Below are 25,062 nucleotides of genomic sequence, written 5' to 3'. Positions count from 1 at the left end.
CCTTGTACTAATGCGGACACGAAAGATACAGCCTCCTTTATAACCCGCATGGAGAGTGCAAAACGTCCCTCCCGCCCCCTCACAATCCGGTCCAGCCTCAGCAGGCGCCTGGCTAACCTGGCGCTGGTAACGGGCTCACAGGGGGTTAACCGGAGCTGGCGCTGAGCAGAGAGGCGGAGACGCGCTCCCATTGGTGGAAAGTTATCCAGGGGCGTGGTCCGTGAGGCCCCCGCACGCCCCCCGCCCCTCCACTTTGTACCTTTCTCGCGGCCGGAGCGAAGTGGGCCGGGCCGAACCAGACCAGACCGGACCGCGGGGGGCGATGCGGCTGCTGCCCCTGCTGCAGACTGTCCTCTGGGCCGCGCTGCTCGGCTCCCCGCTGCAAGGGGGCTCTGGCCTCCGTCACGACTTCTATTGGAACTCCAGTAACCCCAGGTAGCCGGGCCGAACCCAGGCAGCGCCGGCCGGGCCTGGGCGCTCCGGGGCTGGGCGCGCGTCCCTCCGACTCGCCCTGCGCGCCGCGCCGCGCCGCCCGCACCCGGCCGCGCGCCGGGACTCCTTTGTTTGAGTCGACAGGGGAGGGGGGAGGGGCGAGGCGTGCCCTGGGTCTCCCCCGACCCGCACGTGTTGGGGGACGCGCCGAGAACCCCAGTCCCAATCATGGTAGGTAGGCTCCTGGAGCCGGGCTGAGGGGCCTTGGCCTGTTCTCCGAGCCCCGCCCCCTTCGCCTCTCTTCTGGGGACTCCCCAGCCTCCCGCCAGCCTGGAAGGAGGCTTTACTCTTGTGAAAGAGCAAGGGTTACTCTACTGCTCGCTTGGCCTGCCCTCCGACACTCACTCAGATTCCTGACCTCTCATTTGGCATCTCTGCTTTCATCTCGGTCCTTATCGTCCTTCTGTTTCTCTCCAGTCGGGGCCCTGCCCTTCTAGCCGAATCACCTTCGGGTATGTCGTTTGACCTCCCTGCCTCCATACCCCTCCCCAGTTCCCCCTGCCTCTCTGCTTTCTCCATCTGCTGGAGACAAATTGTGACTCTGTATTTATTCACTCACTAACATTTATCAGGAGCATACTGTGTACTGGGACCGGTGCTAGGGGGGCAGGGATTAGAAAGCTGAGAAGACCTAGAGTCTAGGTCCTACTCTGTCCTCCCAGAGCCCAAAGACCCCCTGGGGAGGGCAGGCGCCCGGACAGGTCATTATAATACCAATACCATATGATAAGAGCTATTGTTGTCTGCCAACTCGGAATTCCTCTCTCTGTGTTCCAGACCAGTACCTCTGAATCGCTGAGAGGACGTGTTAAAAATTCAGGTTCCTAGCCCCCAACTCTGAGGTTTCTGGTTCATGCACTCAATTCACAAATATTTATCGAGCGCTGTCCTTTTGCCGGGCACTTCTCAAGGCACTAAGGATCCGGCGAAAGAAAACATACAAAGGCCTGACTGGTGTTCTAGGAGGTCTGAGCTGAGCCCCAGGAACCTGCATTTCTAATCAGAACTCCTGATACTGGTGGTCCTTGGACCACCCATTGAGGGACAGTTGGAGGCCTTTCCTACATCCAGCTGGGTTGTGTGTCAGTGTGGTAGGGAGGGGGCGTGGCTCATGCTGTATTTGATGCTGTGGGGGGCAGTATGTCCCAGTCCTTCCCACCTGCACTGGCTCCCCCAGGCAGCTCCCAAGAGGTGGGGAAGGGAGTGCTGAGGAGGCTGAAGATTGGGTGATACATACAGGGGGCTCCCCTCCATGTCTGGCACTTGCTTGTCCTTGCAAAAAAAAAGGAGGCACCCACCATCCACTCCCCCAGTGGCGTTCTTTTCAGCCTTGGATTGAGAGCTCAAGGACAGTCTCCCTCGCCGTGCATCTTTTAAAGAGGATACTGCTCCCAGTCTCCATCCCTGTGACCGCCCTGGGGCCCAGATCTCTGCCCCTTGCCTCTGTTCCAGCTCCTTCGCAGCAGCCGTCCAGCTAACAGTTATGAAGCACAGGTGCTGAGCCAGGCCCTGGCTGGGCACCGGGCTGGAGAGATGGGGCAGCTCCAGCAGCAAAGGCAGGGTGGGGTGAGAGGCCTTCTCACCTTGGAGCCTCGTGGTTGTGAGCACTGCAGTCCTTCACCTCTGCACCTGGGAACCTGTTGCCCATCTCTTTCTTGCACTGTCTTTTGTCCCTCAGAAGTTGTCCGTCTAGAGAACGCAGGCCTCTCCAGAGGGCAGGGCAGAGGCTGGCAGAGACCCCTGGAAAGGGTATCTCTGACCCTTGTGCCCCAAGTGTGCCCCACCATGACCCCCTCAGCCCACGCCTACCTTGTGTCTGCAGGCTGCTTCGAGGAGACGCTGTGGTGGAGCTGGGCCTCAACGACTACCTCGACATCTTCTGCCCTCACTATGAGGGTCCGGGGCCCCCTGAGGGCCCTGAGATGTTTGCTTTGTACATGGTGGACCGGTCGGGCTATGAGGCCTGCCAGGCACAAGGGGCAGGTGCCTTCAAGCGCTGGGAGTGCTCCCTCCCCTTCGCCCCCTTTGGCCCTGTTAAATTCTCCGAGAAGATTCAGCGCTTCACACCCTTCTCCCTTGGCTTCGAGTTTTTGCCTGGAGAGACCTACTACTACATCTGTGAGTGAGGACGGGCTCACTGGCTGCCTCTTGGGGGAGGGTGGGAGGGGTCGCCTGACTTTGCCACCAGTCAAGGCAGAGAGCCTAAGGTGAGGAGGAGGGCTGGGACTGGGAATGAAGACCAGACCTGGGACGGGGGAGGCAGGAGGGGCTGTGGTCAGAGAGGGGGGCTGGAGGGGCCCTGAGTCCAGGACTGAGGGGGCATCTAGAGTGAGTCTATAGAGAGGAGGAGGAGGAGCTGGGAAAGGGGCTGAGGGGATGAGGAGCAGCCATCAATGGGGCCTGGCACCTGGATGGGGCCCAAAAGGAAGGAAAAGTTTTCCAGGAACTGCAGAGAAGAGAACTTGGGAGGGTCTGAAACAGAGCCTGCACACCAGCCTGTGCTCACATTTTCCTCCCACCAACCAGCGGTGCCGACGCCCGGGAGTTCTGGCCAGTGTTTGAGGCTCCAGGTGTCTGTCTGCTGCAAGGAGAGCAGTAAGTGGGTTGGGGCACGGGGAGCAGCCCTCTGGCTAGGGGCCCATCTTGGGAAGGAGGGAAGGCATGGGGAGAGCCTGGGGGACTTAGAGGGGTTCAGGGAGGGCTGTAAGCTCTGGCCCCTTCTCCCCTGTGCAGCCTGTGGGAGCTCCCACTGCAGTCTGTGTGCTGGGCCAGCAGAATCACATCTCCGGGGGCAAGGCCTTCAAAAGCGTTAGCTGAGCTGGTGGTCTACACTGGCAATTTGGGGGAGACTTGGAAGCTGGGTTTAGAGAGGACAAGGTGGTAGATCATGGGGAGGGAGCAGCTGATTTGAAAGATCCTGGAGAATAGGAGGGGAGTGAACAGCTAATGGGGAGAGTGAAAGGAGGCTGCTGGAATGGAGGACACATCGGTGCTCCCCTCCCCCTCACAGAGTCTGAGTCAGCTCATCCTGTTGGGAGCCCTGGAGAGAGTGGCACATCGGGGTGGCAAGGTGGGGGCACTCCCAGCCCCCTCTGTCTCTTGCCGCTGCTGCTGCTCCCAATCCTTCGTCTCCTGCGAGTTCTCTGAGCCAAGTGGACCCTTCCTGCCACCCCAGGAGCCAGAGCCCTCCCAAGACTCCCTGGAGGAGGAGCCCCTGCCACCTGAGCTAGGGGTGCCAAGCCAGACAGACAAGATGGAGGAGCGATGAGGGAAGCCAGAGGGTCTGAGGTGACCTCTGCGGTGCTGGCCCCTCACCCCAGGCTGAAGAGGAGCCACCGGGGAGCTGCATTCAGCCTTGGGCATCTGGAACGGAGGCAAGCTAAGCCCAGGTCTCCACAGGTGCTTTGGTGGCCTTATCCATCTCCCAGGAAGACTGGAATTCGGTGGGATTGAATCCTTGAGCCTGCTGGGGCCAAGACGAAGAGCTGGGCCGGTAGACTGAAGGACCAGGGCAAGGAAGCAGCCCAGACCTGCCATCTGTGCCCCGTGCCCTGTGGGCCCCTGCCCTAGGGCAGCACCTTCCCTTCCAGGGGTCACTCACTTGTCTTCTGTGAAGACAGACTTGCCATGAGGCTGAATTTCATACCAGTTTGTATTTTTATAAGTTTCTGGACCAAACCCTCAATAAACCACCCATCTTTTTTGTTGCTCTCCTCAACCTACTGCCCCCTGGCTCCTTCCTTGACACCAGGACTCCCTGCGGCCTCTGCTCTCAGCTTGGCTTGGCCTGACCTCCATGCCAGCTGTGCCCGGGCCATCCATGCCAGGCCTCAGTGGGCACCCCTCTGGGCAGTGTGGAGTGGGTGCCAGCAGCAGCTGTGGAGCTTGGCACCCTCACCCACCTCCCGAGCTGGCTTCCTGTGCTGAGGAGAGGGTAGATGCTCCTGACAGCCCACCCAATTGGGGCACTGCCCAAACTGTGGCAGCACCAGGCAGTGCCACGGGAAGACGGCACTCAGGACGCTTGGGTCCCTGAGAGCTGAGCGTCTCTCTCCCTCCCAAGGGCGGTCTGGGCGGTGCCTGGCCTAGAACTGGGAAGGTGGGGTCAGATCAAAGCCTCCATCCCCAGCGGCCTCTTTGTTCTTCGCTTTTATAAGGAGGGAGGGGTGGGCCCAGGAGGGAGGGCCCCCTTTGCTCTCAGCCCCACACTCTTCTACCTCTGCAGACAAGGCTGTGATCCCCTCAAACCCAACCCGGACCCTCTTTCTGAATGATGTCCTGGGTGGCGCCAGGGGAAAGGGCGCCCTTTCCCTCCCCCCCACCCCAAGCTGTGTTCTACCTCCCCTGTGCCCCACTGCCTCCGCGGCACGGTGCCGGCCGCCTGGCACTGAGCCCGGATCGATAGGTGGATGTTGTGCTCATTAGCTCCGCGGCTGCGGCAGCGAGAGGCAGAGTGTGAACACCCGGGGTGGAGTGGGGTGGGGATGCTGGGGGCCAGAGACTGACAGATTGAAATGCTGGGGATTGCGAGTCCCTCCCCCACCCCCGGAGTACCTAGGTCAGGCCCGGGTCCCTCTCGGTTAATTCCATTTCTCTGGCTGAGGCCTGGGATGGAGGACGGCAGTGCCCGGGAGCAGGCGCGAGTGGAGCCCTCCCCCCATTGGAGGCCCCTTCAGAACGTGCCGCGTCTGTGGGTGCCAGGGCCTGGGTAGGCGGGTGTCAGGGCCTCATCTCAAGCCATCTTTAGCAAGGGGGAGGGGGGCTGGAGTGCGGCACGTGGGATCTGAGCTGAAGGCTGTCTTGTGATTCTGGGTTCGAGTTCCGTCTACAGTCATCCAGAATGTGTGTCTGTCTGTATGTCGCCCTGTCATCCGACTGTACTGCCTCCACCCCTCTCCAGGGAAACCATAGGCAGGGCAGGCGGGGCGACTGGGTAGCAGCCCAGCTGTGCGCTGAGAACTGTGAGGGGTCTCCCTCTGCTTCCAGCTGTCCCAGACGGGGCCCCTCTTAGCAGACCGAGCCGGGCGCGCGGCTCGCGGTACGGACGCAGGTGCGAGAGAAACCCCGGCGCGGCCGGCTGGGACCTCACTCCTCTCTGGCCTCCCTCTCGTCGCACCCTTGACACAGGCACACGCCCTCGCCGGCCGCCCAACTCCCTGCAGGTGCGAGGCGACACCACGGCAGCTGTGCCCTTGTGGGGGGTGAAGGGGGGTGGAGCCGCAAACTCAGGCCAGTGGGGCCGCAGGCCTCAAGCCAAGCCAGCCTCCCTACCCTCACTTTCCGCTCAGCCTGGGCCCTGACTCAGTCCCGGGGCAAGTCCCCGTGGAGAGCGAGAGCTAAGTCCGCTCCTGAGGCCGAGCAGGCTTCCGGTACAGCCCTCCCTCCCTCCCCATAGAAGTCCTCCAGGCGTGTTCCGGGCGCGGTTCCAGGAGGCTTGGGCAGCTCTGCAAGTTTTGGGGCGTCACCGATCTCCCCTAAACTCAGCGGCGCTAGACGGCAGAGGGTGAGGCCCTCAATTTGCTGGGCCTGCCCTACTCTCTCCCAAACATGCGAAAACTCCACTCATCTTTGCTCACTCTCTCTGCCCGGAGAGCCTGAAAGACGAGTCTCTGCGACCCGATCCGCTCCATTCTTTAGGGTGGGGGGGGGGGTGCAAATCTCCCTTCAGGCAAAACCCTGAAGTTTTGGCCTTTTTGTGACTCATCCCTTTTCCCCCTTTTTCATTCATTCAGCAAATTGTGAGCTCCCAGCGCGCCCTTCTTTCAGTAGGCCACACCAGTCATGGGGGATCCCCAGCCCTGACGCAGCTGGAGAGGGGCACTATGGCTTCCAAATAACCAATAGAATTCGGGGGCCTAGGGCATGAGGTCATCAGCAGTGACGCCCATTGGTTCAGGCATGGACGTGGGAGGGGTCCCCATAGCAACCGACGGTGCGTCCGAGCAATACCTGGAGAGTGGTTAGTGCTTGAGTTCCATTGGCATCTTGGTGGCGCTTGGGTTGAGGGCGGGGAGACAGGGGTGGAGCTCAGCCTCCCAGGTCCTGCGGCTCTAGCCCAACCAAGCTCTTATCTTCCTTGAGGTCCTTTTTCTCACTCAAAGTAATGGTCAGAGCCACTTAAGCCAGGGAGATTAGGAGAGGGTACTGTCAACAGCGCTGGGTCCTGGGTGCAGAGCTGCTGCCACTGGGGATGTAAATTCTGAGATCCTCGTGTTCATCTGCATATCGTCTGCATCTCATTTGCATTCTCTTCATTTAAGGTCAAATTGGGCAGACATCTCCCAAGTTCTGAGCCCCGTGGCTGTATTTCTCTGTCGCTGTCTGTATCCCAAACCCACCCCTTCGTGTTATCTCTCAGTTGTCCAGTTCCTTACCCGACCCCTCTTCCCAGCCTCCAGCCTCTCCTGAAGTGGGAGGGGCCCAGCCTAAAAGAGAAAGGACAAGAAGTCTGACTCCCCCTCTGAATGTTTGGTGACAGATGGGGAAGACTGGTCTGTACTGCCTAGAGACTAAATTGGCAAAGCAAATGGTGGGGGGAGGTGCCCCCGACTGGGTTTAGGATCTCCAGGGCCAAATAATGCACACACCTGGCAGGGTGCTGGAACAGGGGATGCCTGCTTCCAGCCAGGGGCAGGCCTGCCCACCTGTCTGGTGCCAGGACAGCTTCCTTCCTCCAATTAAACCCTAATGAGGTGTCATTAACCCATACATTGCCTGCCAGCCCTCAGGCCGGACTCAAATTCATGGTCTTGCATTGAGAGAAGAAGGAGAAAGAAGGGGCCTTTGAGGAAGCCGAGAGGCAGTAAGATCAGGGGACTAAGAGACAAGAGGGTGGGGCCAGAGGCATGAGTAGCATGCACTTGGTATCCTCTGTGCTTCTGAGAGGTTGTGGGGGGAGGGGGGATACCACTGTCTAGATGCATTTATTCCTCTGTTCATCAATTCAACAATTATTTATTAAGCACCTCACCTACTCCTACTAACTAAATACCAAGCTGCCTGCTAGATGCTGAGGGTAACACTTGCACAAGACAAGATTTCTTCCCTTAGGAAATCTTCAGATTACTGGAGAAGACAAACTGGCTAACAAATAATTATAATGCCAAGTGCAAGTCTATTATAGAGCTATGTACAAAGTGCTACGATAACACAGGGAAATCGGCTGTCAGAGAAGGCTTGGGTTTTGAAGGACTACATTTATGGTAGGGAGGGGATGTGCATTTGACTCAGCGTGAGTCCATGCTTAGCTGTGTTTTCAGGACTGCTGGTGTCTGCCTCTCAGAGCTGTGTGTGTCTATGTGTGTGAGTGTGTCTGTATGTTGTCTGGATCTCTCTGTGTCTGGAATCTTCTCCGGAACACACGTTGTGGTTTTATTACAGATCAATGTTTGCTATGAAGCTCTTGCGAAGATTAGCCCGAACCTGCCCAGCCCAGGGGAGGGGAAGTGAAGAACCGATGTTGGCTCTCTGGGAAGGGGTGAGCAGGCACCATCTTCCCGCCTGGGGGCCCAGACCTTTGGCTCTCCAAGTGGCAGAAGACTGGCCAGGGGGGAGGGGGGAGCCCCAGGCTATGGTAGGGTGTGCCTAGGCCATCTACTCCTGGCTCCCCAGAGGAGCCATGGGGGTTACAGCCACCACTCCCCACTAAGATCTCAGGCCCCCTCCCCCAGCCTGTTCTTCTGTCTTCTGAGGAGCAGGCCAGCTCAGACCTGTCTGCTGTTTTCTCCCGAAGGGAACGGATCCTTTCCAGGGTACACGAGAGGGCTGGGGAATGCTGGGGCCCACTGGGGGGCCCCGGGTCCTCCACCCTGGCCCTCTCCGGCTCGCTTCAGCCAGGATCCTCCCCACCCACGCTGGGATGCCATGTCTCTGGGTTTGCCCAGACATAGCCATCTTTGCCAGGGAAGCCCTTGGCCGCTGTAGGCAGAGGGTGGTAGCTAGAGCTTGCAGTGAGGACAGGCATGGGGGTGAGAGGGAGGACAAGGAGTCGGGATGGTCTCTATATTCAGAGACCTCTACCCCAATCCCCTCTGTCTTCTTGCAGCCACTTGCTAGAAAGCTAAATTTGTGGTGGCAGGAAAGAGAAGAGAGTCCCAAGGGAGAATGTGAGGGGTCAAGGAGAGGTTCTGGGGTCTGAGGAGAAGGTCAAGGACCCCTCCTTCCACACTGTCAAGGATGGGACCTCCGTTTTTGGCTGTAACTTCTCTCCCTGATTCTATCTAATCTTTTCCCACCCATCCCTTCTCCCCAAGCCCTAGGCCACCTCTCCCACTATGATAGCTATTAGAGAAGCTTGGCGATGGGGAAGAACAGATGGAAAAGGAGTCTGGGGCTAGTCTAGGTAGGTGGACATTGAGAGATAACCTCGTCATAATAATGACAAGGAGGCCGCCATTCATCGGACTCTGTAGGTCCTAAACACTGTGCTAAGTGCTTCCCAGACATGAATCTTAATCCCCACAACAACCAGCTCCTACAGATAGAGTGTGATTAGCCCCACGTTACAGTCTCAGAGGAGTGAAGTGACTAACACAGCCCATGAGTGGTAGGACTGGAATTCAACCCCAAGTCCATCCTGGTAACTGCTAAGCCAGGCTGCCTCCCTTTCAGCTTTCTTTAAGCACACTCAGAGGAGTCACACACCTCCAGTCTGGTTCCCGAGATGCCTCCCCGATTCAGGCTTCTCAGCTTGCGAGGCTCATTAGAAGGATCAGGGCATGACTAGGATAAGAGATTATTACACCCCAACCCCACCTACCTAGCCCTGCACCCTCATTTCCTGTGTCCCGGACCACACAGCAGAGCACTGTGTTCCCACTGTCAGTCACGTGTGTAGTTCCATGTCAACTCATGGACATTAGAATACCGTGCTGACACATACATTTGGAAGTCAGAAGATCCATGCATTGCCTTCCTTGTTAATACCCAGGTTTCCATGTTAGAACCACACAAACCACCTGCCAGCACTGGGCACATACATGGGCCCTCTGCTAGGTGGAAAACCTGTGAATATTTTATGTCTGGGGCTGGCAGCTGCTTCTCCCACTCACACACGTGTCTGATCCCCCTCCTCACAGGCTCCTTGTTTATTTTTTGTTTTTATTTTTATTGATTGATTTGTGTACTGAGTGATACTTTTTTCCATTGATTTTTGGAGAATCTGGAATGGAGGGAAGGAGGAAGAGAGAGAGAGAGAGAGAGAGAGAGAGAGAGAGAGAGAGAGAGAGAGAGAGAGAGAGAACATCGATTGGTCATTTCCCACATGTGCCACACTGACCCGGGTGGGAATCGAACCTGCAACCCAGGTATGTGCCCTTGACTGAAAATCAAACCCGCAGCCCCTCGGTGCACAGGCCGACACTGTACTGAGCCATGCCAGCCAGGGCTCCTTGTTCATTGTTTACATGAATTATTTATTCATGGCCCCCTTCCCTCCTGGCCTCCCTCTCCCTAGGCCCTAGCCTCCATGATTTATTGAACACAGCTCAGCTGAGCTCCCTGATTGCCACCCAATGTCCTGGGAGCCATCTTGGGCCACAGCCTGAGTACTCCCTCTGCCCCTGACCTGTTCCACTCCCTGCCTCCTAGGCCTCAGGGGTAGAAGGGCGAGGTACCAGGCTCAGAGAGCCCCCAAGAGCCTGCGCTCACTGCCTCCTGGGGAGAACAGGGCAGCTAGCAGTGTACTGGAAAGCCTGAGGGTCGGAAGGAAATGAAGGCAACGCCTGCAGGAAAAAGAGGCCTGAGACCTAGAGAGAGGACCGGTCCTGGGAGAAGCCCAGGCTCAACAGAGACCCTCACACTGCAGAGAAGTGTTGCTCTGGGCCCAGGCCTTAGGCACCAGTGGTTCAGACTGTAGCTTGTGACCCATTAGAAGTAGTAAAATCAAGAAATCAATTTTATGGATTTCAATCAGCCTTTTATTTAAAACATTTTAATGTGTTTTTTATTATTATTGATTTTAGAGAGAAAAGGAGGGAGTGGGAGAGAGAGAAACATTGATTGACTACCTCCTGCACAGCCCATACGGGGGATCCAGCCCACAACCCAGGCATGTGCCCTGACCGGAGTGACATCTTAGTACATGGGACGATGCTCAACCAACTGAGCCACACCAGCCAGGGCCATATTTGAAAATTTTTTAAAAGAATAGAACAGAAGAAAAATATCAAAGTGTATCCTCTGTAGTAAAGGTAAGTAGTAAAGGTAAGTATTGTTTCATAAAAATTACTGTTCCAGTTATATGTGAATGTGTGTGTGTGTGTGTGTTTACTATATTACAAATGCAAAATACACAAGTCACAATCAGGAAAAATTTGAGTCACAGTTATAAACAGAGGCCTAGACCCCATTGGTGGCAGCCCAGATGCCACAGAAAGAGACCTGCATCAGGTCAGATCCCAGACATGTAGACAGTGGCCCCGATCTCATACACAGAGAACCAATCCTTAGAGAATCCCAGAACCCATGAGTAGAGGCCTATAGACAGGCCTAGGCCTTATAGCTGGAAGTGTATGCCCTGAAGTCAGAACTGATACATACAGTTGTGTGGTTTGTGCGTGGCACAAAGAAGCGACCTCAGCGGGAGTCCAGGCTGACATTAGCCCAAGATAGGGAGACACATAGGGCCGCCTCTGCTGAAGGAAGTGGCACCTTTGTTTTTGCACATAGGCACCATTTGCCATGAGATGCCCTCTAAGGACTGGGTCTGCATAGAGGAGTGCTTTTTCTAATTCACACAAAAGGTCAAGTCAGCCACCAGCTGATTTGGATAGAGGCCCAAACAGGCAACGCACCGGATCCTATAGAGTCTAGACCAGCCTTGGGCAAACTACGGCCCTCGGGCCGGATCCGGCTGTTCTATCCGGTTCTCTTGCTCTCCCCTCCGCTCCTTTACTTTGAATTTATATTAGTTCACACAAACACTCCATCCATGCTTTTGTTCCGGCCCTCCGGTCCAGTTTAAGAACCCATTGTGGCTCTCGAGTCAAAAAGTTTGCCCACCCCTGCTCTAGACACAGGCCTAGGTCCTACAGAGAGTATCCTGATCCAGAGGCTTAGACTCCATAGAGAGAGCTGCTTAAATCCTATCAAGAGAGCTCCAGATTCTAGAGAAAGGGGCTCGGTGACTCTTGGAGGGTGGATGTGAGAGTGCTAGTTTCTAAAGAGGAGGATCTGGGCCCTACAGAAAAGGGCCCACAGCTGTAAGTGGGGTCCAGACTCTACAAACAGGGATTTAGAGCTTCTAAAATCAAATCTAAAGTCCTCAACCAGCAAGCTCCGACTCCCTGTGATTATTGGCAACCGTGAGCCCCACAGAGAGAAGCTTCCCTTTGCAGAGCAGGGAGTGTGGGAGGCAGGGAAGGGGCTGGGATCTGTGGCACCTGGAGTAGGCAGGTTAGCATCATTCAGGTGAAACAAATCTCCTTGGGGATAGGCGTCTCGGGGGAGGGAGAGCTGTTTGCAGTCTCCCTTTCCACCCCAAGGGGCCCAATTTATTTTCTGGCTCCTGAGAAGGGAGAGGAGATCTCCTGGGGTGGAGAGGAGCTGAGGGAGCACAGAGCAGCACTAGACATGGGACCTGTTCTGGATGACACTGCCCTTCCCCCAAACCCAGCACCAAGGTGGGCGTGTGGTCAGGACTTCTGTCCCGCCAAGGGTAAGTGGATGAAGGGTGCCTGTGTGTTCTCTCTCCTGCGGTAAAGACGAAAAGAACATTATGCCTGTTCCCCTGCACACGGGTGGTTGGCTTGAGTTCTGAGAACCTGGTCTGAGACCTGGTTCTCCTCATCACTCAGTCTGAGCCTCTCCAAAAGAGATGAGATGGGAGGTGAACAGGATTCTAGTCTAGACCCTTTCGCTCACCTTCTCCGTCCTAGGAAAAGAAAGGAGCTCACGGAGCTATGTGTGCATCCGAAGGTGCATGTAGGTCTGTGTATGAGTTGTGTGTGTGCATGTGTCTGGGTGTATGCTCCCCTGTCTCTGTACATCTAAGTGTCTGTGTTTCTACAGATCTCTAGTTATCTGAAATTACCTTTACTTGTGCATGTGCGCACATGTGCAAGGGGCATGTGTGTGTCTATAAGTTGGTGTCAGCTTCTGGGTGTCAGCTTTTTCTCCTGTGTGTACGTAATGACTGTGCTTGGGTGTCACTGTAGGACAATGACTGTGGTGAGAGCTGGGACCCCGGGTGCTCTGCCCTCTTGTCCGTGTTGATGGGAGTAGGAGTGAGAGAATACCTAAGAACATCACTGCACTGGGAGGAGGCCTGCCAGAGTATGTGAAGAATTGTATGTGTGGCCCAGGAAAGCCTGGTTTGCTCCAGCGGTCTCTCCTGGGTCCCTCCTCCACCTTGGCCCTGGACTGCTGGGGCCCTTCCAGCACCCAGGATTGACATTCTTGGGGGTTGAGCTCCTCTACCCCACCCCCACGAAAAATAAGCCTCCTGCTCAGGTGGGAGCTTCAAGTCAACAGCTGTCAGGTGCTGGTGCCAGCTGAGGGCTTGTCCACACCCTCTAGGACCCCCCTGACTCTCCATTCACATGGGAAGAGGGGAATGGAAGGAGCAGAGAGCCAGACCGTTCAAAAAGAAAGGGGGTCTAGTGCCACTGATTAAGAGGTCCTGGATCCCCACCTTCTTTTCAAGTCTCTACCCCATCCCAGAAATTAATGTGCTCACTCCAGGTGGAGATCCCTGTCTGGGCCTCCCTAATCCACTTGGGAACGCCAGCCTAGGGAGCAGAAAACCTAGGACCAGCGGTAGCAAATTAAACCTCGGAGGGAGAGGCGAGGAGCGCGCGGGTAGCACGGGTCCAACCTCCCACGCGCCGCGCACTCCAGGCCCACACGGGGCGGGGCCTAGCGGGAGCGCGCCCAGGGCGGGGCTTCGGGAGCGCGCCCGGGCGGAGGGAAGGCTGGGGGCGTGGCCTAAGGCTCCAGGGCCGTCGGCCGCGGCAGCAGGGAGCTGGGAAGCCAGAAGCCCGGAGCGCGGGGCTCAGTTGGGGGGCGGCGGCGGCGGCGGCTCGGGGGATGGCGGCGGCTGCGCTGCTGCTGCTGCTGCTGTTGCTGCTCGTGCCGGTGCCGCTGCTGCCGCTGCTGGCCCCGGGCCCCGGGGGGGCGCTGGGAAACCGGCACACGGTGTACTGGAACAGCTCCAACCAGCAGTGAGTCCGGGGCCGGGAGCTCGTGCGTCCCGCGTCAGTGAAGGGGAAGCTGGTGGGCTCGGGAGTCCTGGGGGAACCTAGATGGGAGTCCTGCGAGAGCACAGCTGGGTGTTGGGAGGCGAAGGAGAGGGGGGCACACTCTGTGGGCGTCTGGGAAACTCGGGGGGCGTCTGAAAGAGGCTGTTGAGGTATAGTAAGGAGGCTTTGGCCGTTCAGAGCAGGCTGTTCAGGGACCCCCACCCCACCTTGGCTTTTCTCCACACCCCCATCCCACAGTGCCCCCAGCGTCACTGCCTTCGCCGGGCTGGGGTTGGGGAGTACCAGTGTGCTGGGGGTAGGCCATCCGTTTTTGGTGGGGGGCAGGGATGACCTGTTTTCAGTGGTGAGCGTTTCAAGGGGTTCTGTCTCGGACTCCTGCTTTTAAAAGTGGGGCCCAGAGCTGAGGCTGGGCATCCGATTGAGTACCTCCTCAGAACGACGGCGGAGGGGTTGCCCGGGTTGTATGCATAAGCCTGGCTGGGTGAGCTGGGCCGGGTCTCAGAGTCAGGGGGCACCGGGGTACTGGTTGGTGAGGATGGGGACGTGGGGTAGTGGTGAGAGGGAAGGAAGCAGGGAGATGGCTTGTCACATACGCGCGCGCACACACACACACACACCCGGGCTGGGATGGCGTGTGGCTCTAAGTGTGAGCGGGCGTGCGCGGCTGTCAGTGTGCGTGTTTGTCTGAGTGTGTGATTTGTGTGTCTGCGTCGGCGTTCGGCTGAGGGTGGGAGCAGGGGACAGGTCGGGGAGGGGGCTGCGGCCGCCGTCCGCGTGGCCGGCCACGTCTGGGCTTGGTGGCTGTCGGCGCGCCGCGGTCTGGGCGGGTGTCGGGCGGCCCTGTGGTTTCCCGGGTGTGTGGCGCGGCGGCTGGGTGCCGGCTGCGGGGCCAGGTTCTCTTTCTGCTCAGTCCTGGCTGCCCTTGTCTTCTCCTCCCGGCCGAGCCGCCGTGTGGATCACCCCGTGTGTGTCTGTGTGTTGGGGGGGATCCCTGGGGACACGGGGGGTCACTGTCACACCTGCCCAGGCGGCGGCACTGCCTCTGGCTCCCACCCCGGAGGCGACTCCCGGAGCAATGGCGAGGCCCCGGGGGAAGGTACCGGGAGGGCCGGCGGCTGCGACCCCCAGCCTCCCGGGGGAGGGGCTGCCGCTCGCCGCTCAGCTCTTTGTTGTTGGGGCTCCGCGCCTCCCCCTCTCTCCCACCTCGCGCCCGAGTGTCAGACTGGGGGTGGGGATGAGCCCACGGCGCCCCCTTCTCGCTTCCCATGGAAACCTCTAGGTGGGGATGCGGCCCCTCCCCCGCGGAGTGGAACTCGGAGAACTCCGGGGGTGCTAGGGGCCTACTCCCCGGTTCCATTAGCTTGTCCCCCTCCCCCAGACTCACATGTCCGCCCTCTGCCCCGCTAGAGTCTGGCAGGGAGTGAAGAGCTTTCGGGTGAGGGGCCCGGGTTCCCCACCGCCCTCGGGCACCCCCAGGTTCTCAGCGGAAGCCGGAGCCAGAGGGATGCGGAACGGCGGGGGGAGGGAAAGGGTGGGTGGGGGGATGTTGTTGATCAGCCTCCCCTCCCCCGCATACACCTGGGCTCAGGTGAAAGCCCTGGGAGAGGATGGGGGAACCCGGGTTCCGGTAGCCTCCTTTCTGTCTTTCCCGCTCCCCGCAGGTCTGGACCGGCAGAGGTGGGAGGGGGTGCACACCGGGCCGGGAGGCTGCCGCCACCCCCGCCTCACATCCTCGGCCTTTGTTGCCGCTGCGCCCGGGCTCCCCGGCTCCCTCACTGCGGCAGCCGCGGCCCCATAAATCGTGAGAGCGACGTGCTCCGTAGCCGGGAGAGGAGAGGGCCAGGGAGCTGGGGGCGGGGCCGGGCCGAGCCACAGGCTCCCGCGCCCCTGCCCCCGGTCACGTGAGCCAGGCTGCCGGCTCCCACCCCGTCACATGCAGAGGGTCTCTGCCCCTTGGGGTCACATGGAGAGGGTCTTGCGACCCCTCCTCCTGGGTCACGTGGGAGGGTGCCGGTGGGACACGTGCGGGGCCTTCTTTGACAGACCTGGGGGCTGCGCCCTCCGTGAGGTCGAGATCTCGCCCGCTGCCCCCACTCAGCCCTCCGTTCGGTCTCCTGGAAGAGTCAGACCTGTTCCCAGCCTAGACCAGAAACTAGGGCTGGAGAGAAGGATGAGTGTGAGGTTCAGGGGCCCCCTGAGCCTGGAATTGAGTGGGGGGGGGGGCGCCAGCGGCGAACCGATGGCCGAATGTCTGCGCCCTGGCCTGTGCTTCGGTTCTTTCCAATGCTGAGCAGGTGTGCTGGTATCCGCCCTGCTCAAGCAGCCTCAGGAACACCTTTCTCTAGCTGCCTCCCTCCCTGTCTCTCTGAAATGCTTCAGTTCTGACTGCTTTCATTCATACATTTATTAACACATTTATTGAGGCTCTACTGCATCCACGCTGGTCTCTGTTTCCTCCCTGTCACCGAGCGTGCCTTGCGCCCCTTGCTTGCCGCTGGTAACCTCCTTTGCGTCTCACTGTCTCTCTCTCTGCTGTGTGTGGGCCTCTCTGGACCAGCCTCTATGTCTCCCCCTTTCTCCAAGCCTCTGGGTTTTCACTCTTCCCTCTTTCTCTTGGTTTCAGGGCCCCTCTCTTTCTCCGTGCCTCGCTCCCTTTCCGGGATTTCTCAGTGGATCCAGTCTCTGTTCATCTCCCCCCTTGGTGTGCGTCTCCAGACGCTCGGCTCTGTGCGGCTCGCTTTCGGCGGGGCTCTCGCGCTTCTCCGCCGCTGCAGATCAATAAACCTTCGCCGCCACCGCCGCTGTCGCAGGGAGGAGGGGCAGGGATGTGTGGCGCGCGCGAATTCTCTCCCACCGACGCCGGCCAGTGGAGCTCAGGGCCAGACCCGGCGGGGCGGGAGTTCCGAGGCCCAGTGAGCCAGAAGGGTGCGGGGGTGTCCGTGTGCACCCGCCAACTCGCGAGCGTTCCCGCCACCCACCCACCCACCTCCAGCCGGGCGCGCGGTCCCCACGTTGCGCACACGTGGTCTGGCCTCGCCTGCAGGAGCGAGCCGCACGAGGCCTCGGGAGCGCGCGCTAGAGGGGAGGAGACGGTCCGGTGTCTTCACATCCTTCCTCCACTTCCTTAGCTCGGCATTCCCACATCTAGGCGTGGGGGCAGGGATTTAACTAGATCCGGGCTCTGTAGGATCTTTTCCCTACTCCCTGATGGTTTAGATACCCTGTTTAACTGCTCCAAATTGCCCTGCGGTGTGGGGGTAGAGGTTTGCTTCTTCCCGCTCTCCCGCCGCCCACCACCAGGTTCCAGCAGACAGAAAGCTGAGAGTAAGGCGCACCGGAGGCGGTGAGAGCCAGGAGAGACGAAATAACGGGTGAGGCGCCACCCCCTCCAGGTGGGGTGAGTGGACACTCGCCTTTATTTGAGAGACGTGGGAGGCTAGTGGGGGAGAATAGAGAACTGTTTTAAGGGGCAGGTACCACCCAATCCCCAGATCCCAGCTCGCCCCACCCCCTACCAGGGGCGGGGCTCTAGGCTGGGGAGGTACAGCCCTGGAGGAGGGGTTAGTAGCGAGCTTCACCCGGCCTAGTGTCGCCTTCTTCACTATGAAGACAGGGAGGTTTAAAGAAAGCACCCAGGCCACGCAGCCCCCGGGTCTTCTAGCAGTGTGGCTGGGATTCCTGGCACCCAGCCCTTCTGCCCCCCGTTGGACACATTCCAGCTGGGCACAGCCATTCCACAAGTAGGTCTTTCGCTCCCAGGTGCCCAGCTTTGGGGGCATTTCAGCCCAACCCTGGGATCGGTAAGAGATGGTTTCTCTTCATTTGTCGTCACCCAGCAACCCCACGTGGGAAACTGAGGTACCTATAGCAATAGCTCTGGCTTTGGCTTATTCCCTGCTGGTAAGGGGAACTGAGAAGGCCCCCCAGGGAGGGGCCACTTCAGAGCAGGGTTGGGAACCTGGGTGAGGCTCAAGGACAGAGGCCCCAGTGTGGCTATGCAGCTGTTCCAGACGTGTCCCCCTACCACTGGTGGCCTCCTCCTCAAAGCCTTTGGGGTTGGAGATAGGCAAACCTAGGGTGGCAGCTGGGAGCCAGGCCTGGTCTAACCCGTTTCCCTGCTCCCAGTGCCCCAGGCCAGTACTCCTGCCCACCTGAGTGCCAGGGCCAGGGAGTGGCCTGAGTGACCCATCACTCCCGTGGGAACTGAGTGGGGCTAGTAGCATTCCTGATGACTCAGAGAAGCTGTGCCCATTCTTACTGGGTGCCCAAGCGCCAGTGCTCACCTGTCTGCCTTACTGCCAGGCCTGGAAGGAGATGTTTAGGGAAAGGGTGGTACAGGCAAGGCCAAGGAAGTAGGGTAAGGTGGGGAGGGACCCTCAAGGCCCTTCCCCATGCAGAGCCTCCAAACTCCTTTCCCTAAGAGATCTAATTACTGTTTGTGGAACTGGGAGGGGCCTGGCGACATGGGGAGCCAGCCCCTCCCCTTAGGGAGTTCTCAGGGACTCCAGTGGTTTGACATTTTGCCAAAGATCCCATGCCTTCTTGTGTCCCCCACTCTCCCTCTCACTGCCAAGATGTATGCATTCCTGCCCTAAGGAAATGAGGGGAAATTGCTGCCTAGTTCTCTGAATTTTTCTCTCCACTCAGATGTTTCTCCCATCTCTGCATCACCAGTGTGAAGACCAGTGCTTTGATGGTGACTAATAAGGCAGGTGGGGATTACAAGGTGCCCAGCATCTGCTCCTCTGTCCCATAGGAGGGTCAGGGAAGTACGAGGAAAGCCATCTGTCTAGGCACTGGGCCCACTGCTCCGCCCAGCATCTTTAAGGGACAGTGGTGCCCAGGCTGAGGACGGAGGGAGACGTATAGATACAAAAGTGTGGGCTGGTTGGTATGATACCATGTGGAGCCTTGATATTGAGTTCCTTAACTCCCTGATACATTGTCACAGGGGGACCTAATGCCCATGGCCTCAAGGTGGAGGTCAGTGGGACTCAAGGTACAGAGACCAGTGTTACTATAGAGAAAGCGTGTGCTTGTGTGTGTGTGTGTGTGTGTGTGAGAGAGAGAGAGAGAGAGAGAGAGAGAGAGAGAGAGAAAGCAAGGAGAGAATTTGAGATTGCGGAGGTCAACCAATACTGGTGTGCAAGTTCAGCACACATACAACGGAGCATTTCCATGTTTGTGTGTGTACCTTAGAACTATGCATGTATATGCATGAAGCCTGCATACATGCTTGTGTGAGGGCAGGTCCTATCGGACTGGCCTTGGCGTTGGCCTGGCAGCCTCAGGAAAGCATGCGGGGAGATGGGATGGAGGGTGCTTATCTACCCGGAGGGATTCCTCCCACTTTCACTGTTCTCCCTGCCTCTACCCCCCCGCCCCACTGGTGAATTATGGGGAATGGAAGGAGGAAATCCGGGTCTAGGTATCGGAATCGCAGGGGCCTGCGCCGTTTCTGTGGTAACCAAAGCCGGCGTTCCCTACTTCCCTCCACCTTTCTCTCCGCCTCCTTTCCTTGGAGGCCGGCGGGGCTTCCCTGCGCCTTTTCTGCCCTCTGGTGGCCACCAGGAGGACAGGACCAGAAACAGGCCGGAAGTCTACATGTAGTGCGGGCCGGCGGCATGGGGTCCTGGGGAAGGCAGGGATGGGGAGAGGGGCTCCGAAGAGCCGGGGAGCTCGAGGACCCTGGGGAAGGTGTGCGGAGCAGTGAGGTGGAGAGCGGGTGGCTGGGAGCTGCTTCTCTGACCCGCTGCCCGTCCCCCGCAGCCTGCGGCGAGAGGGCTACACGGTGCAGGTCAACGTGAACGACTACCTGGACATCTACTGCCCGCACTACAACAGCTCGGGGCCGGGCGGCGGGGCGGAGCAGTACGTGCTGTACATGGTGAGCCGCGCCGGCTATCGCTCCTGCAACGCCAGCCAGGGCTTCAAGCGCTGGGAATGCAACCGGCCGCACGCCTCCCACAGCCCCATCAAGTTCTCGGAGAAGTTCCAGCGCTACAGCGCCTTCTCTCTGGGCTACGAGTTCCACGCCGGCCACGAGTACTACTACATCTGTGAGTGACACGGGGGGGGGGGTGTCCCCAGGGCCGGGCGGGCTGTCACCCCCAGGTCGCTAGGAGTGATTCCCCGCTATGGGGCTTGGGGACGGGGGACCCCGGGATTTCAGTTCCCAGGCAGTGTAGGAAGGCCGAGAGGTGTTTGGTGAATCCTAAGTTCGGGTCGTAGCCACTTTCTGTGTCGAACATCCCAGGGGTGGGATCTCAGGGGTCTGGGTTGAGTTCTAGGAACCAAGGGGCTTCTGGCGCTGACAGCTGAGCCTCGTGACCAGTGTCCATAGTGTCCGGGAGCTACGGAAGGAGACTCCCCGGGAGGGGCAGTGGGGTGAGTTTGAGTGAGGGCACCAGGTGCAAACCGGGAGAAGGCCACTCAGGCTCCGTGTCCTCCCCAGCCACGCCCACCCACAACCTGCACTGGAAGTGTCTGAGGATGAAGGTGTTCGTCTGCTGCGCCTCCAGTGAGTATAACCGGCTCCCAGCCGCGACCCCATCCTCAGCTCCCCTGCTTTGGGGCTCCCCTGGCTTCCTGGGGGTGAGGGCGGAGGGCACAGGAGAGGGGGACTCGCTCCCCAGCTGTAGCAGGGGGAGGGGACCCTGGCCCTGACTCTCCCCTCCTCTTTCCCCACCCGCACCCTACCCCGCAGCATCGCATTCCGGGGAGAAGCCGGTCCCCACTCTCCCCCAGTTCACCATGGGCCCCAATGTGAAGATCAACGTGCTGGGTGAGTTCGCAGCGCCCTCTGGTGGCCACTGCTGGAACCGCAGTCCCGTCCCCGGTGCCTGTTCACCTCGCATGACTTCCCCCTGGGGACACCCATCCCTCCTACCACCGTGGGTGGTCACGTCCCCTGCTCCCCTGCTGCTGCTGCCGCCGCTGCCGCGTGCCCCCGCCCTGGCGCACAGCCCAGCCCTCATCTGTCTGTCTCTTCATCTATCCACAGAAGACTTTGAGGGAGAGAACCCCCAGGTGCCCAAGCTTGAGAAGAGCATCAGCGGGACCAGCCCCAAGCGGGAACACCTGCCCCTGGCGGTGGGCATCGCCTTCTTCCTCATGACACTCTTGGCCTCCTAGCTCTGCTCCTCCCTTGGTGGGGGGCGATGGGGCGGGGCGGGCCCAAATAGGGAGACTTTGGCCTCCCAGGGAAGCCTCGCCCAGAGGCCTAGACCCTCCTCCAGTGGCTGAAAGTGGGGTCTGCACCATACATCTGTGCCCATCCCTTCTGCCCCTCCCTCCACTTGTCACTAGTGGACCAGGCACAGGGAAGCCATGGGTCCCAGTGGCCTTATGGCTTGGGTAATGTTTGGTACCAAACTGGGGGGCCATCAAAGGTAGTGCTCAGGACTCCCTGACCCCTGGTACCTTTCTCTGACCCCTGGTGCCCTCCCCTTTTGTTCCCCCAGAGAGATAAATATGCCCCAAAGAGAGCAAATTGAAGCGTGGGAGACACCCCCACCCCTCTCTTCCAGGGGCAGAACACAGGGAGGGGACTCGATGGGCGAGGGGGTGGCATCACTCACTGCCCCCTTACCCTGTTTACAGCAATAAGCACGTCCTCCTCCCCCCACTCCCACCCCCAGGACTGTGGTTTGGATGGAATCCAAGTTTACAAGGAGACACCCCTGGGGGGGTGGGCAGTGGAAGAGGGTGACAAGGGGTGGGCTCTGGGGTGCCAGGCAGGCATGTACAGCTCTATATCTCTATATATAATGTACAGACAGACAGTCCCTCCCGTCCCCACCCCCCTGACCTTCCTCGACGTCCCCTTCCAACTTCAGACCCCTTCCCCACCAGGCTAGGCCCCCCACTGGGGGACCCCCTGGCCCCTCTTTTGTCTTCTGTGAAGACAAGACCTATGCAACGCACAGACACTTTTGGAGACCGTGAGACAACAATGCCCTTCCCCTCCAGCCCTGAGCCAGGACCCAGCTCCCAGGACCTTCCTCTGTCCATCTCTGTGGTCCCCACCCATCCTCCTGGGCCTTTTTCAAGTGCTTTGGCTGTGACTTTCATACTCTGCTCTTAGTCTAAAAAAATAAACTGGAAACAAAAATGAGTGTGTGTGATTTCCAGGGGTCATGAGCCTTCTATACACTAGACACCGCCCTCCCCAAGGTCACAGGGCCTTTGTGGGGGAGGGTATTCTAGGGCCAATGGGACCACCGAACACCTTGCTCTGTAACTTACCTCGAGGAGGCAGCTCTGTGTGGAAGGAGCAACAGGGGCTTCCAGCTGGGCCTGGATGACTTGGGGCAACTTCCTGACCTCAGGTGTCTCATGAGGAAACCCTGGTTACAGCCCCGGCCGGGCAGCGGGCAGCTCTGTTGTTAGATACACCATGCTTTCGGGTTCAGACCCTCGTCAGGGCACATACAAGAATCAACCACTGAATTCATAAATAAGAGGAACAACAAATCTATGTTTCTCTCTCTCAAGAAAAAAAAACAAACCTGGGTTATAATACATCTCTCTCCGGGTTAGTGTACAGATTAAATGACAGGAGTGTAAGGCTCAATCAGTGACGCATTTCTCCTTTTCTTTCCACTTCAGGGTATGAACCTAGGTAGGAAGAAAGTGATAGCTTTATTTTTACTCACCTGTAGCTGGAGTTTAACCTTCCCTTATGTACTCGGGCAACAAGCCACAGTAGTTAACAGGGCCTGTGACTTCATAAGCAACAGAAATCATAGATGTTTTCCGACTGCATTACAGTTTTTGGAGATATCTCAAGATAGCATTTACTCTGCACACAACTTTGAAATGACAACAAGGTAGCTAGTTATTAGACCTTGTTTTTACCGTGTGAATAAAAGCCTATATGTCACTGTGCCAAACAAAGTAAATGCTTTGATAACCGTGTTTCAATCGAATTGGTTTCCTTTGTACATTTATTTTACTGGTTCAAAATGTTGTGGCCAAAGGGCTGAGAGTTAGCCAGTGCCGGGGCCGCACACGCTCAGCAGCTTGTGAGTGAGGACAAGAGGGGAGGGGGGGGGCGTCCACGGTTGCTTCTGAGGAGCTGTTACCCTGTCCAGGCTGCACGAGGCCGGGTGGACCGGTGGGCACTGTGGGGCGTGCTGATAGGGTCCAGAACCGATCAAGCCTCTGCTTGCCCAGCTGGCCCGGGAGGGGGTGCCTTTTCCTCATTGTCAAGCTGTGCACCCTGGGGACTCGTCTCAACCAGGCTCTCACTGCCACCGTGTGGGCCCTGGGTGAGCGGCCCTCCTGGGTGCCCGGGGGCTCTTGCCAGCAGCATTGTGGGAGTCCCTGGGCACAGGTCCTGTGTCTCTCCTCTGTGCTCACGGGAAATTAACTTTCAGCGGACCCTGGAGGGTGTGTAGGTTTCCCACTGGCAGAGCAGGGAGGAGTGGGGATGGGAGGACAGATGGGGAGGAACCAGGCACAGCCAGTGCACCGGACTGAGACCGGACCGCACAGGGAGGCTGGTCAGTCCCGTCGGCGGTGGACACTGGGTGAGCCCCTGCTGAGTGCCAGGCTCTATGCTGGGTAGATACAGAGAAGAGGGTCTCTACCCTCGAACACACTCATCACTTAGCATGTGTCCATAGGGATTAGTCACACACACGTGACCATATACCCAGGGACAACGTGGGGAAGTGCCAGGAGGCTGCAGGAACAAGAGGAAAGCAGTTTCACCTGGGGACACGGGGAGGAGGCTGCCGGGAGCAGCGGCGCACAGCCGGAGCCCTGCAGGGGAGTCTCAAGGGCCTTGCAGGCTGAGGAGGGTGGGTGTGTCCCGTGAAGGAGCCATAGCAGTGGGCCGAGGCCGCAGGCTCCCTGGATCCCAGGGGCTCGTGGGACAGAGTGTGGCTGGCTGAGAGGGGAGGGCCTAGTGGATTCAAACTCCAGGAACGGGACGACTGGGAAAAGGCAGGCATCTGGAGGCAGGAGCTAGGACTAGCCCGCTCCCACTTACTGAGCACCTACTATGTGCAGGCGCTGTGCCCAGTGCTCCATGCGCCTGTGAGCACTGTGCCCTTGGGAGCCTTACTACCCTAATGCACAAATGGGAAAACGGAGTCCAAGAGGCTCTGGCCCTTGCTAGGGTCACACATCCTGGTAAGCTGGCATTCAGAGTGGGTCTGACTGTCACCGTGCTTGGACCACGGGAACCTGCACCAACACCTGCAACCCTTTCCCACAATCCCGACTGCCTCCCGTCACCCTCCAGCAGAGCGACTCAGAGTTTTGGGGGAAAGACATCAACGGACCTCAGGGGTTAGGCGAGCTGATCTGAACCCCACATTTTAGATGGGAAAACTGAGGCTCATTCGGAGCACGTGATTTGCCTACGTCACTCAGATGTTCATGGCAGAGCCAGGACTGGGACTCAGGGTCGTGACCCCCATTTTTTTTTTTTTTTTAATCATCCTATGATGCACCTTCCCGGGAACCTAGGGCTGATATTTGAAACCTCACCATTAAGGAGGAGGTACCACCTACCTGAGATCCCTTTTCATTTGCCCTGAGGCAGGGGCTTCAGGAAGCTCTGGGGTCCTGCTGGGATCTCCCCTCACACGCGGCTTCAGTCCTCAGAGCACTAAGGAAAGTGAGGTGACGGGTGAGTATGTCAATAGACAGGCTGGGGTGAGGGGTCAGCACGTAGGCAGACAGACACCAGTGACCAGGGCCCCTGCCTTGTGGAACCAAGGTCTGCACAGCCCAGGGTGTCCTGGCCGAGGCAGAGGTGAGATGACACCAGTGGCAGGGCCTGGGGGTGGGGGAGGGTAAAGGCAGGGCCCACAGTGCAGACTCCGTGCCTGCTGACGATTGGACAGGGACAGGGCAGGGCGGAATAGGCCGGAACAAAACAGAGTCGCGTTGGCTATGAGGCTGAGGGAAATATTGCAGGGAGTGAAGCAGATGGCCACCGGACAAAGACAGGGAAGGGAAGGCCAGGCTCAGCCGCCTCCTTCCTGCTCCCACACACCTGAACCAGGTGCCCTTGGCGTCCGCGGATGCCGGGTGGCATCCCAGCGCTGGGCATTTTGTGGTTGTGCTGTCCCCACCCGGAAGCCCAGGGCCCTCAGGCAAGGGAGTTCAGTGAGCTGTGCCCCCAAAGGCCTCCTGCCCACCCTGAGCAGGCTCTTCCCCCTCCTTGTGGGGTCTCCTTCTGGCCGCTCCGCAGGGCCTCATATCAACACAGGCTGGCATTCCCAGAGGCTCTCACAGGGCTCGCTGTCCCTGCTGCCCTCCCCAGGGTAAGAAACAACAGCAACAAGCAACACCCGAGCACAGATGTTGGCTTGAGGAGTCAGGCTCAGAAGCAGGCCCTCCTCTTCCAGGGGGG

General features: G+C 58.6%; 1 protein-coding gene across 4 annotated transcripts; it reads left to right on the top strand.

The window, feature by feature from the left end:
• The first annotated feature begins 293 nt into the window (after nt 1-293).
• LOC308237350 (ephrin-A3) lies at nt 294-22,618 on the top strand. Of its 4 annotated transcripts, none has more exons than XM_080647977.1 (5): nt 294-435; nt 19,461-19,750; nt 20,146-20,211; nt 20,398-20,475; nt 20,695-21,800. In XM_080647977.1, exons 1-5 carry the CDS (start codon nt 323-325, stop codon nt 20,823-20,825), a joined length of 678 nt encoding a protein of 225 aa, XP_080504103.1. In that variant the 5' UTR covers nt 294-322; the 3' UTR covers nt 20,826-21,800. The 4 variants fall into 4 exon arrangements, with proteins under 4 accessions (XP_080504103.1, XP_080504102.1, XP_080504100.1 ...); XM_080647974.1 differs by lacking the exon at nt 294-435 and adding an exon at nt 13,397-13,652 and having other exon boundaries at nt 20,695-22,618; XM_080647976.1 differs by lacking the exons at nt 19,461-19,750; nt 20,146-20,211; nt 20,398-20,475; nt 20,695-21,800 and adding exons at nt 2,315-2,610; nt 3,019-3,087; nt 3,503-4,209.
• Nucleotides 22,619-25,062: the final 2,444 nt, after the last annotated feature.

This window comes from Plecotus auritus (assembly GCF_963455305.1).
Source record: "Plecotus auritus genome assembly, chromosome: 12".
Classification (NCBI taxonomy): Eukaryota; Metazoa; Chordata; class Mammalia; order Chiroptera; family Vespertilionidae; genus Plecotus; species Plecotus auritus.
The sequence above is the reverse complement of the archived record's forward strand: the minus strand, read 5'-3'. Positions and strand labels throughout refer to the sequence as shown.

Coding starts and splice junctions, on each gene's coding strand:
- LOC308237350 (XM_080647974.1), top strand. CDS start 13,519: ATGGCGGCGGCTGCGCTGCTGCTGCTGCTGCTGTTGCTGCTCGTGCCG. Junction 20,212..20,397: donor GTTCGTCTGCTGCGCCTCCA/GTGAGTATAACC, acceptor CCTACCCCGCAG/CATCGCATTCCGGGGAGAAG. Junction 20,476..20,694: donor TGTGAAGATCAACGTGCTGG/GTGAGTTCGCAG, acceptor ATCTATCCACAG/AAGACTTTGAGGGAGAGAAC.